Consider the following 14,294-nt stretch of genomic DNA (forward strand, 5'->3'; position numbering starts at 1 on the left):
AACCAGCTTGTGAACACAGTGAAGCGGCTAAAGAGCCAGGTATGTTTTTCAGGAGTTGGGGGAGGCCAAAAAAAGAGCTAAAAGGAGAGTGAGTATTGGACTTAGATTGATCATGAGGACACAAACAAGATTCCAAACAGAAGCTAATGTTGCTCCTTATCTGCTGGTTATGTAAATAGCTAGCTGTTTGTAAACATGTTTGGCATTACAACTTTAGATGGTGATAATGTCAATGTTGTGTTTACTACTTGGTGTGCTGCCTCCAAATGGCAAAAGAAAATCAATTCATGCTTCTTTATGCAATGCATGCAACCTGACAATGCATGCAGTTCCACAGGGCGACTAGCGTCTCTGTTTCAGAAGCGTCCGCGAGGCGTATCTCTGCTCTGCTCTGCAAAGAATACATGCTGAGTCTATTTTTGACGGCCGGCGTGTCAATCTGCACTCAGACAGGAAGTCAGACACCGGATTAACTGGTAAACACAGTGGAGCATTTAGTGGCTAAAGAGCCAGATATTTTTCTCAGGACTGGTGGAGACCAAAACTAAACTAAAAACAAAGAGGGATAAAATACATTTTTTTGTCAATTGTAAAGGAAGGTACAAAGAGACGTGTGCATCTGCCAGATATTAATGATCTTATCTATACCTTCATGGAGATGGGGTGACTGTGGTTCAGGAGGTATAGCAGCTTATCTACTAATCAAAAGGTCTGTGATTCGATCCCCATCTCTTGAGGTGTCCTAGGGCAAGATACTGAACTCAAAATTGCTCCAAATAGCTGTGACTCTAACTCAGAGACTTGAAACTTGACCTAAACTTGCATGAAATGACTTGTGAAAATCTCTGGCGCACACACACTTAACAATATTAAAACGAAAAAAATAACTTATTAGTAGTAGTTTATTGAGCTAGTACTTTTACTTTTTTATGGGAGTGATTGTACTTTTACTTGAGTAAAGATTTTCAGTACTCTATCCACCACTGGATAAAGCAAAGCACCCAGCTACATGTGTTCATGAAAACAACCCTCTCCAAATACTGTATATATGATAATGAGTAGAATAAAAACACAGCAGTCATGAATAAAATGAGTGATATGAAATGAGCAACATAATGCAACAGCTGGAAGCAGAAGCACATTCAGTGATATGAAGACAGGTAGAGCGGCTGACTTGAATAGGCAGTGGAAACTGCTTTGGAAGGTGCGTGCATACTTGTGTGTAGCACTTTCCCTGCTGAATGGAGAAACGGGAGACACTACCAGAGGCCGCCTGCTAATTTACATTATGAAAGGGCCACATACACAAGCTGTACAAAATGTATTTGCGTAAGAAACTTAATCCACCATAGAATTTTAATTCAATCTTTATGTAGTGAGGATTATAGTTTTTCCAAGGGGGCACAGTGAATAATCTCACTCGCTGCAGAAAAACGCTGAAATGGAGAGAATATAAATGCTATTGATCCTGGTGGGAAAAGTGGTCATCACAGCGGCAAAGGAAAGAGGTGTAGGGGAAAATTGGATGTTTTAAGTGAGAATGTGATAAAGGATCTAAATTTAAGTAAAAAGGGGCTTAATGTGTCTACAATAGTAGTATATATATATAAAAAAAACATTTCTCAGCATCAGCTAGAGCAAAATTTGTTCTCAGATGGCTATTTAAGTAGTGGAAGATATAGCAGGAATAAAAAGGAATACAGAGAATGCTGCATTCGTCCTTGTCTTGCTATATTTGTTGTGGGTTTAATTGAGAATCGAAGGCTGAAAAAAAAGAAAGAAAAAAACAGCTCTCCATATGCCAGATAAAATAAGGAGTGAAAGCGAGGGAAAGGCCTCAGATGTGAAAGCCCGAGGGCTTATCTGAAGATAGGGAAAGGTTCATGAAGCATTGTGGGCAGAAATGTGATGCACAGAGCTGACACTATTGGTCATTCAGCTTCACAAAGGGCCACATCTAGTCTAGATGATGTATTTCTATCTCAACCTTCGGTGGCGTTCCGCCCTTCTGAACAGGCCCCTGTTTGTGGGGGCAGATGTCAGTCAGCCTGAGGAACAGGGACCCTGCTCTAAAGGCAGGCCTTCACATTGCCTGATTGTAAAAAGATAGCAGAAATGACTTAAGTAGGGCTAAGGAGAAGCCCGGTTTTTGATTGAATGGTGCTTGGAGCAGTGTTTCAAAGGGGTCAAATGTCTCTCAGAAAGACACATTATAGAGACTTCAATCAGAGCAAAGCTTTGAGTGTGTAAGCTCAGTTAGTGGGCCATGTTAGTGGGCCATGCTTGTCCCTTTATCTGATAAAGATGTTTTTTTTCCATCTGCAAACTGTAATTTATGAGGACAGACAGTGTTGAATATGGCAACAGGACTCTGAGTACCATAAGTGCCACTGATCACAAGGGAAAGGCCAACACAGAGAGGGGAAACAAGGATATGGGTTCCCCCAAACTCAAGACACTAAACATTCACCCACACCAGCCTGGAGATATCAGTGTCACACAACTACAATCAAATGTGCTATCTATGGGACATGTGACCCCTGCTCTATTTTTACAGCAGCAGAAAAGATGACAGCACTGACTCTCGAAGGAAAATGTGTGTATACATTCTCACACATCAAAGCCTGGGCCATACTATCCTGTGCTATGTCTTTGTGGTATGTGTGTTAAGCTACCTAGAATACCTTGATAATGCACAGCAGCATGGCTTTCTTCCCCCCACTGCTTTTGTATAAACAGGGGGCCAAATATTGGTCAGATATAGATAGCCATTGCTTCATGGAAGGCTTTACCGTTCACAAAGAGGAATGATAACCTCTGGAAAGGACCTGTTTACAGTAAACATGAAGACACAAGAAAACCTGCTTTGTCATCTGTAGAAATGTGGAAAGTAAAAGCACCAAACTCTGAGGTCATCTAAAAATAGCTAAACCTCTCAGGGCTCACAAAAACCCCTTTCAAGAAAAAGTGACAAGAAAGAAAGAAAAATGTGTCACTGCTGTCGATACAAAGATTGTGCCAAACTTAGTGAAACTGACATAACTGAAGACAAGACTTAGCAGAGGGTTACACTGGGAGGACACTAGTTTCATATCATTCCCAAAAACCAACATGTTCTCACTCCCAACATACAGAGGCTTGGTCAGTAGCTTGTGCTTCAAACTGTGAGTCATAGACTACACCTCTACTTTAGCACATGCAGGGCTCCGCGGCCAAGTTAGCAATAATACACATGTGACATCTGATTGTACTTTCAGAATACAGCTTGCTGAGATCAATTATCTTGTGGTCAACGTTATGAATCAGTCGCAGTTTGGTGAGGTTCAGGAAAACATCAGTTTGGCTTAAAATAAGTCTGCTTTATTACGTGGATTAATTTGTGTTATTTCAATTATGTATGTAAGGTTACTTCACATGTCTCCTCTGTGAAAGCCCTATGCTTGACCCATCCCACCACCTTTTCTCGCTCTTGATACGCCACCTGACTTTGAAGCATTGGGAGTGAGAACGGGCTGTCTATAGACGGCTGTTGGACCCTGCACATTGAAAAATTATGCTAAAGGGGTACCCAGTGCCAAAACACAGTGTCAGGGCTGGATTAAAACACTAGCAGGTTTTGGGCCACAATGGACTGTGGGTACATATCGAGCCCCCCTTTGTTCCCAAAATTAAGTTTGGTGAATCATTGTGCACCATGTAAACATAATATTAGCCAAAATATTAAAGCTATTAAAAGCAGATCTTGACACAGGCTGCCTCTACAAGGCCTTTAAGGGTAATTTCAATGTATTTCAATGAAGAATATTTCCCATAAATGTGGTGATGTCTCCACAGGTTATGCAAGCTTTGCACTGGCCACCTCCATTGTAGAGAATCAGGGAAACATGGGCTCAGATAAAACAACATACATCGAGGCAAAATTGGTGAAAACTTTGCTGCTTAGAGCAATAAACAAAAAACTTTTCAAGTAAACATGGTTTTTACTTGAATCACTTCAAACAATTGTCTGAGTCTGACTGAAAGTAAACACAGACAGTAGCCATCTCGAATGGCCGTGATGTTCATTTGGAAAGCGGTGGGAGGCTTGTGGAGCTTTTCCCTATACATGTTTTGTCCTCTTTTCCCCAAATCTCTACAAGAGGAGGTGGTGAGAGCAAAGTTAACACGACTCATAGAGCCAAGACAACCACATTTAGGTTGAAATAAATCGCAGTTATCCTTTAAGATTAGCTACAAGTGGACAAGCTACCTTAAAGACATGGCTCGACATCATGGGAAATACGTTCATTCCCTTTCTTGTTGAGAGCTGGATGAAAAGACCGGTGCCATTCTCATGTTTGCATGCTAAATACAATCAGCAGCCGCTTAGAGTCATTGAGCATGAATACTGGAACAAGGAGGAAACAGCTAGCCTGGTTCTGTCCAAGGCTAACTAAATCTGCCTGCCAGCGCCTCTACAGCTCACTAATTAACATGTCATATTCTGTGGTTTTATGGAGTGTTATATACTGTGCTACTTCTTGGCCGGGAGCATTGACTTGCCGGAGTTCTATCTGCTGCTGGCCGAGAAACAGTTTGACCTATAACCTTATCATATTCTTTGATATACTATGTGCAATCCTTTTAAACTTCATTTCAGTTTATTTTAATCAGTAAAGTAAATTTGAACCCCCCAGTGTCTGGGTCCCCGGGGCAGTTGCCTCATTCGCCTGGTCAGTAATTCAGTTGTGCATCTTGTGCTTCTTCAATGAGCTTACCTAGCAGCTGCACTCCGCGGGTCAGACCGTAAACATCAATGAGGGCCCAGAGGGGCTCAGCTGTGCGGACTCCGCTGAAGAACAGCATGGGACTGGACTCGTTAATGCGGTAGAAGACTCTTCCCTTCTTGTCAACCCAAAAGGCGATAATGTTGCCCTCATTAGCAAACTCCTCAGGCAGGGCCTTGGCCCAGAAGCCACTCTGGGACACCAGGTCAGGGCAGGCGTACTTGGGCAGGTTGTCTGGGTTTATCCTGGAGGGGTCTTTGGAGGTGAAGCCCAGACGAAGAGCCCCACTCCAGCAGCACTGCTTTTTAGTAATCTGGGGAGAAGAGAAGCAAACGTGGCTTCATTGGTATTATTTTGAAAATGTCTGATAATTTTCTGCCATTTGACACAAGGCTGCAAATCAATCCAAACTCTCAACTACGTCATATCTGACTTTACATGATTTTCATTCCAATGCACTCAGTGTGGATGAGCCTTCTCTGAGGAGTTCCACATTTCAAGTGTAAACCGAAGATAAAACAATACAAAGATTTGACAGTTTAAAAGCTCCCAGACTTTTAGGGGCTCAAGTGCTGCACTCTGACAGAAAATACCTTGAGGCGGACTTGCTCATACAGCGCTATGGGCCTGTTGCAGAAGGTGATGGCGTTGCAGAAACTGGCCTGCCTCTTGACCGTCTTCTGGGCAAGGTCCATGACAATCTGGGACCCCTTGGTGTTTGGATGGAAGAGAAGTGGGCTGATGGGATGAGGCCCACCGATGGTGCCACACTGGATAGGCAGGCACCTCTTGGGTTTGTGGTGACATCGGTGTGACGTGGACGGGAACGGGCCGCCGAGGGAGTCTGAGGCAGAGAGAGGCGAAGCACAGAGAGAGATGAGCTTCACCATAAAACAAAAATATTCCAATTAGGAGGTTAGGTTTAGTAATAGTTAGTGTCTGGTGTTTTTATTTCAAATCTGACGAAACGTTTTACATCACAGAAAGTGAGATCAGATTTTACAGCAGAATCAAAGATTTCTGAGTTCTTGTATTTGGGTTCTTTGTTGATGATTTGTGAGCGACAGAGTAATAAGTTAAACAGCCTGGGGTGGCTGGAAATCAAATCTCCATGCAGGTCGAGACTACAACACATGTCCAAGACAGAAATGATGCTCTTCAGTTGTTCACACACTGAACAGTTCCCATGACGACCGGGCATCAGTCACCACAAGTCTTTAGCGGAAGCCATGCGCTGCTTGGCTGTAAATATTACATAACACACACATATTAATAACACAATCCACTACTTGGCTAAATGAAATTGAGACAATTAAGACATTATTATTATATAAAAAAAACAAATGAACCAAATAATTCCATCACAAGCACCAAACCAAATTAAAATATTACATTCTGTCATATGATTCATCCAGAACCCAGCAGTTCTATGGCTGCGTGCCAAGAGTCAGGAGGACTTGCAGAGGACAGCTTGACAGGCTTGATACTTCGATGCATGGGCAGTAAATGTGTCTGGAGTCTGGGTGAGAGTGGCTGAGGGGCTTTGGCTGCAGCACTTGAGCAGCTACTAGAAACAACGTGTACTGGAGCATTTTCGCAGATTTTCCAGAGGTGGTAACTGCCAGATTAAAACAGCACAATTTGTATTCTGAAGCTGAACTGAGCTGAAAGGTTTTGACAGGGAATCCTAAAAATTCCATCATCTGATACTCCTTCAGTATGGTCTATATTATCATTCTGGGATGTGAAATGATTTCCAGAAGTTTCAGTGTTTGTGTTTGAACATTCCAGCATCTTGTGGTGAAATGGTTTATCTTTTTGTTGTACCCACTTTCTCTCAACTTGTCTGGTCTCCATCAGTTAGTGATCCGGTTTTTCCTCAGATCTCACCTGGACATTTTGTATCCAGCAGGGTTTCACTTGAAGGCCCAGAGAGCAATAATACTAGCAACAGCAATTGTGACTGCAGGCTGAGAGATGGAGTCCCATTCCTGACTCAAAGCCTCATATGTCTCCCAGCTGTGCATTATGGACTATTCAAGCTGCTGTCAGTGGAGAAATCGGTATGTCTGTCTTTTCTTTGATTGATTTCTCCCTGTATGATTCACTGGCTAGAAAGAAACCCAGTCTCTTCAAATCTGAGGTATTGATACATCAGCATAAACATCAGCAAAACCTGATATTTACCCAAATATGTCAGTTAGTTGATGTTTTTCTCCGAACAAACTCTAGTCAGCGATGCTGGAAACATTTCACCACCAAATGCTTTAGCCATCTATCTGTGGGAATACGAAATCATGGACCAATCAACAACATGAACTCTTGAAAGCATATATTTCTGCTTCTAAGAGTGCTACAGTGGTTTAGAGAGTATTGCAGTTCCATCCCACATCATGGCAGGTGCTTGCTCACAAAAATAAATGGCTATTGAAAGTGTCAAAGTAAAAGTATAGTTGATATTCAGTTTATGGTGCTTTGGACTCCCTTTATATCCACGGTCATATTCACGCAGGACGGTCTGTCAAGCAAACAGATGAAAGCTAACACGGCGGCTGCAGCAGATGTCCTGTGGAGTCCTGATAAGAACACACACACCACAGTCCTGAAAAACAGCACGCTTTGTGTCCTCTCTCTTTCTTTGTCTCCCCTCTGTCCCTCTCGCCTGTGTTTATCGAGTAATGACCCGTCCAGTTTTTCATCCTGTAAGCGTGTCTACCGTTCAATCTGGCCCCAACCTAATAGCATCGTTGAGGCCTTTTGTCTTAGGCAGAGCCACAGGAGAGCAGTTGTTGAATGTGGTGCACATGGTCCTGGGCAGATTGAGCTGAATGCATTAGCAGGCTCTGAAGAGACGCAGCTGCTGTGGAGAGAAACAGGCTATGTGTGAATTCATGTTCCTTAGCAACCCCTTGTATCTAAAGGTTGATCAGTGCACTCTCTCTCTGCAGCTATCAGCTCGGATACAACAGATGCCTTTTGTTTACTCAGACACAACAAAATGATATAGTCTCAGATTTTAGCTTTCTGAAACTCTGCTTGTGTGCGCTTTTTTGAGAATGCGGACAAACAAAGGAGAACATCAGTTTACAGAGCAAAACTGACGCACTACTTTAGTGGTATCATTCTCATATATCGCCTTAAATCCTCTATTTGACCAAATATCTTGACGAACAACACATCCTTGAGCTTTGCAGGTATTTGCTGGTCAGTGGAATGATCTACAGATTCAGACCTTGTAAGAAACGGGTCAACTACTGAGTAGTTGCACTGGTTTAAATGGGATTTAAGTGTCTTTATGTGCTTTGTGACATTTTTACCCTTCCTGCTACCCGAGTAAGCAAGTACAGGGAGAGGAAGAGTGATTTCTATGTTGGACCACGTCACACTTACGGTAAAAACAACCTTCATGTTTCACTCTCACCACTCTGTCTCATTTGACGTTTGCAGCTACCTGACCAGGACCAAATGGCAAATTAGCGACTTGCTAGCGACACAATGGAGCTGCTGAAGAGCCGGATATTGAGAGCAAGACAAAACCAAAGGGAGAGAGAATATTGGTATTGACATATACCAGGTACAACATATTGTAACTTTCAGCATAGTGCTAATTCTGCCGTTCAGCCAAAAATGTTGCGGTTTCTAAATGTAGCGCTTGAAGCAGTTCAGCATATCTAATAGAGGTGATGTACTTGCATGATTCTTGCAGTTTTGGGGTTTTATCCACATGGTTGAATGCAATTTCTGTACGGCTATTTGGGTAAAGGCATCAGCCAAAGAAATGTAATGTCATGTCATGATATCCTTCCAAGTCCTGCCTTACATGAATGTAAACTGATAAACCAGACTTCCTTTGTCTCATCTGTAGGGGCACACCGTCACCACTTCATATGCTTGGTTTGAGGATTAAAGTCTGTCTGAACACGGCCTATGAGCGTATGACAGCAAAATAAGAGTTAACCTTTGTATTTACATTGTAGAAAATTGAGCAAGATAGTCCTTTTATGGATGGTAAAACATTTTTCCCCACATGGCAGTTGTACTGTTCAAAATTCAGTGGTCTTTTAAACCCAATGTTGTAGTTTGAAGTTATTAGACAGACCAAAGCAGCCTCGAGTCTAATGGCTGGTCTCATTCCTCCAATTACCTCAGCAACACAAATCCCGGAGTATGCTCATGTCCACAGAGCCCGAGATATGAACCCTTGATGTAAAAGGCTTGAAAATGGCTCTTGTTAACATCAATCTGACAGCTACCGCTTCAAAACCTCTGTTTGTGCATACAGCTTTATGCATGTGTTATCTGGGAGAAAGCCATTCACAGGAGCCATTTTGCCAAAGGACAAGGATCTCTTATTATGAACAAAGTGAAGAGCTTGTATTCCTCTGGCCCAGAGTGTAGAGGTCTTTATCCCACTAGTAACAACACACACACACACACACACACACACACACACACACACACACACACACACACCAGCTCCAATCCCTCATCACAATACACACGCTTGTGTGCAGCTAATACCTGTCATACACCAATGAACATCTCCATGGTGCAGTAAACTAATCTTTCACCAGTTCATCTGGCTGCCGACAGTGAGCAAGAGGTGAGCTGTGTGTGTGTGTGTGTGTGTTCTCGTGTGTGCATCAACGTGTGTTTTTTAATCTAGAGTTGTGTCGTCATCACTCAGCAACCATCATCTAAGTGGTTTACCATCCAAATAGGATTTCAGAGGCAGGAGGAAACTATTCAAATATTTGCTCAGAATTTGGTAGGCAAATGACTTCCTGGTTCAAGGAAACAGCAAAACGTTCTCTAAATGAAATGTTCTCATCAGGACAGGTGCAAGGTGTAAGATGCATTATATGGAATGGGGTTAAATATGCAAATCATTAACGCTTGGTATTTTTGAAATGTGTACCAAAAGGTCTGGGATTAAATGCACTGTATCATTTATTGTACAGTAGGTGTGGTGTATTTACAGGGTTGTAAAAGAACAATGAACAGCATATGGAGGCTATAGCCTAGTGACACACATACACGTAAAGTGGTAAATTAGTGTACAGAATCATTTTCTATTGTGAGCTAAGCTTTCTCTCACTATTGGTCTCAGCAGCAGACCCTGTCCATGAGAATACTGAACAAACCTTGACTGGTATTCGCAGATACAATTGACCCAGATCTCCACCATATATAACCACTATGCCACTAACATGAGCTCCATGGTAACATGTTAAGTTTACAGCAGCAGAGCTTATGAGGCACAGGTAGCCCATATACCAGCCCATCCCCTGTACTCGTTTCTATGTAAAGCCCAGCTTAACACTCATCCTGGGAAACTTAAGAGAGAAGACACACACACATACACGCATGCACGCACGCACTCTCTCACACACAGACACACGCACACACACACAGAGCCTGTGTGGATCTGTGAGTCTCTTACCTTAATGTTTAAGCCTTTTGGGAATATGTAACCATGAGTGTACAGATATAGCCATGAGTGTAAACTATTGTAAATGCACTACTGTAATGTAGATGCATCACCAAAACAAGCTATTAAGAAATGATTTTCATGTCATGTGGACTGTTATGCTCTAACACTAATCTTATCTTGGAACAACTCTTGGGAAAACGCATGAAAGATAGAAGCACAAGCTGGCTCTTTTACAAAGGTTAATGTTGTTAAATGTTACTCTTCCTGCTCAAGTTCTTTATTTGATTTTGTTCCCCATAGATCTCTTGACAGTGTCATTTACAACCCCGCCAACAAGCCTGGAGGGCAATGACAAACAACATCTTAATGATGTTTACATAGCAGCGTCTGGATGATGTATTCAATCCCACTGACTCATGACAAAATGGCATTTCAGCCTGATGTAACACCAACTGTGAAATGAATCATGCAATAATAGCGAACATTAATCACACACATTATCATTTAGGCTTAGATGCTTCAAATACAGCTCAGGCAAGACGGCTTTATACACTCTGTACACTAGTAGAAGCTCCCAGGTTATGTACGGTGCCTTAAACAGTGTAGTTCACAGGTTCCTGTTCTCACTGATATCCAAAGTTTATCATATGTACGGTTATACATGAGTGGCAGACGCTACACAGATACAGGCCGTGTGTGTGAAACTCGATAGGCTGTGTGTGACTCATTGACAGGAAGACTGCTAATGTGGGCGGGACAGTAAGTGTTGCTGTAGCTGCTATTCTACCTGAGGACACTCATTACAGACCCATCACTCACTATGCTGGTGGTAACCAAAGGGCTTGACGTGCTGATGGGCTTCATCGTGACAGATCTATTGGTTCAGTGGTGATGCACTGATAGATGGCTTTTGCCTATGGTAATGTTGCATGTTGGGGGATTTCAATAATGACACCAGTCAGAGGAGCATCAGGTAATCCTGGAATTTAAAACTATTTACTCTCGAGAAGGTGCTGTTTGGTGGCAGCTTTTTTGCCTCACGATAGCTCATATTATAATATCCTAAAATTAGACTGACCTGCCATATTGTTTTCATTCATTCATTCACCATGTCACTGTCTTCATATAAGCCTGTTTTAGCTGGTGTCCGGCAGCAGATTGATGTTTCAAAGACACTTTCATGATCTCACAGATGTCTACTCTCTGCCTAGAATGATAAAGTGTTTGCCTAGAGCAAAGCAAAATTCAAGTCCAGTACTCCCACAGACTCTGCTGGCCCACTTTACGCTCCTTCTTTGTTGGAATGTAAAGTACATTAAGTCTGTTGCAAGGACGGCCTGAGGAGCAGGTCTGCTCAAAAATCTTATCTTTCTGTTGATCTTCAAGGAGAACACCTCTCAAGATACAACCTGCTCACATTTTGACTTGCCCTAATAGTAATGTAGGAGAGGCTATGTGATGACATTTGTAGTCTGATCCATGGCTGTAACTAAAAATTATTGTGTAGATGTTTCTTTCTGATCAATCAATCATTGAATCACGTTCATCAAGTTCCCCAGATGATGTCATCAAAGTATTTTTCATGGACCAACAACCAAAAGGTATTCAACTTACAAAATATAAAAGCTCACAGTTGATGTCCTGCAAGTGGCAAACGACTGGAAATCAGTGCCATGAATTACTGCCCTGACAAGGGCAAACGTGTCGCAGCGGCCCAAAACAATTCCATCAGGAGAAACGTGCTGCAGCTTCACAAATGATGCCAGTTCAAAAACACTTACAGAACAGAAACGTGGTGCAAATGCAAAGACGTGCTGCAGAATGCCACAAGAATAACACTGACAGCAAACAGCTGCACATTTGCCCTTGTCAGCAATCGTATTAAATACAGCTGCAGTGGTTATGCTATTAATCGATTCGTCGATCGAAACCCCTTTGTGTTGAAGGATGTTGTTTTGGCCATTTTTCACTGATGTTTTATGGACCAGGCAACATAATGAACTAGGAATATAATAGGCAGATTAATTGACAATGAAAATAATTGGTAGTAGTTATCCCGGGACTTTAGTGACCAATTGATTATCGTCCCCTAGGGGAAATTTGTCTCGGAGTCATGTAAAACACAGAACACAGACCTGAACATAAAAAATAATAATAAAAAAAAACAATCATATATATATATATATATATATATATATATATATATATATATATTACAATTTATGTCTATGAGCAATAGAAACTAGCAGCACAAATGGAGACAAATGGAACAACAAATGGAGAGAGAATAGGTAGAGAGGTGTTTGGGGAAAACAGCATGCTTCTTAATAAACTTTACAAATGGATTTGTGTTGTGTTGTTTACATGTGATTGACTATTGCTAGCAATGTTTATATATATACGCTTAATGTGCATGATGGAATATGAGGATGGCAAAACTCTCAAACTCAAGCAACAAATAGATTCACCGATATACCAGCAAGTTGAACTAACATTACAGATAGATCTGGACAGCTGAGTGTGATTGTTGTGTGTGTGTGTGTCTGTGTTTCTTACATTAGGGCACAGAGCAGCCCCGTGACAGCAACTTTTTTTTTTTTTACCATTTCTGCTTTATTATTAGAAAGTGACAGCTGGAGAGAGACAGGAAAGGCAGGAGAGAGAGAGAGAGTGAGACAGAGAGAGAGAGAGAGAGTGAGACAGAGAGAGAAAGAGACACAGAGAGACAGAGAGAGACAGAGAGAGAGGGAGAGACACACACATAGAGAGAGACAGTGAGTGAGACAGAGAAAGAGACAGAGAGAGAGACAGTGAGTGAGACAGAGAGAGACAGAGAGAGAGACAGTGAGTGAGACAGAGAGAGAGAGAGAGAGAGGATGACAAGCAGCAGAAAGCCTGGAATAGAATCTAAACTGGGCTGCTGTGGTATGGTCTCAGCTTTAATACATAGTATGTACTCTACCAGGTCATCTACGGGGCGCCCCACCTTTTTAACTTTTAACCAGCATCGGGACGAGATGCCGCTGGTAACGTGAATATACGCAGTCAGACGCCGCCTTGCGTAACTGAACGTCTGCCTCCAGCATCCAGGCCACATGATCAGTGACGGTAGCTGCGTCGCGTGCATGTTTACAGGCAGCTGATAGGCAGACTGCATGCACAGTGATCAGCTTGCTACATGCTCTGGTGAGGGAGAGCACTTGATCAGTCTATCCAACAACCAAAACAGGCAGCCTTCATTTTCAGGTTGTAGTAATGGACTAGTGGGGCCTGTTGTATCCAAGAACCCTTAAATCAGGCTAAATTGTGTAATATCAGACAGACTTTTCTTGTAGATTAGTCATAAAAAATGAGAGCCTTGAGAGTTTTGCTTTTGTGTCCGGAAGCAAAAAAGTTTAAGCATGATGTGTTTGAGTTAACTTGCCTCACTTGATGCGCACATTGTAATGTTGATGCAATGTTACAGTGAAGCCTTGCACAAAATGTCCATATGTCCATGTAGTGGGAGGTATGGGGGCGATGTTGACACTGGATATTGTGCAGCTTTGAAAGAGACTAACTGGTCTTTATCATCAAAAGGAATATCTCTCTAGTTTCCTACCCTGGGTTTACCTGCCATAGAGACACTCAGCTATCAATAATTCACAACATGAATGACCTGGCAGTGAAAGGTGAGACAGTGGAGATGATGAAGTCTGGCTGACGTCATCCACTATGGCCCACTAGTCTTCCCGCTGTCACTGTATTCACTTCAGGAGCAGGATTACACAACAGCGATCAATAAGTAATAATATTGCAAGGCCACATGCAATGAGCGCAGTGCAATCCAATGATGCTCCTTTGGCAGCGGAAGAGAGCAGGCTGGTGGAGAGGCGTAATGATATGCAGTATGTACTGACTGAAAGCAGGCAAGATGCTATTCAGCACTGGCTGGAAGTCATTATGTGGGCGCTGCCTTGAAGGTGACCTATCTTGAGAATGAGGATGAAAAAGCTGGCTGCAGACACACACACACAATTTTGCATGCATGGTGGACAAGTAGTAAGGTTAGGGTTGCAGGGGATCCATCCCTCTGTGATGATGTAGGTGACAGA

The 14,294-nt window shown here is 42.4% G+C and overlaps 1 protein-coding gene across 1 annotated transcript in view; it reads right to left on the reverse strand.

Moving 5' to 3' along the window:
* Positions 1–14,294, reverse strand: part of neurl1aa (neuralized E3 ubiquitin protein ligase 1Aa) — a 42,874-nt gene that overhangs the window by 25,110 nt on the left and 3,470 nt on the right. The window contains exons 2-3 of the mRNA XM_041933490.1: positions 5,360–5,610; positions 4,758–5,079 (exon numbers count right to left, since the gene is read on the reverse strand). Of these exons, the coding sequence (XP_041789424.1) occupies positions 4,758–5,079; positions 5,360–5,610 (573 nt within the window). The remainder of the gene's footprint in view (positions 1–4,757; positions 5,080–5,359; positions 5,611–14,294) is intronic.

This window comes from Chelmon rostratus, chromosome 3 (assembly GCF_017976325.1).
Source record: "Chelmon rostratus isolate fCheRos1 chromosome 3, fCheRos1.pri, whole genome shotgun sequence".
In the NCBI taxonomy this organism is placed as follows: Eukaryota; Metazoa; Chordata; class Actinopteri; order Chaetodontiformes; family Chaetodontidae; genus Chelmon; species Chelmon rostratus.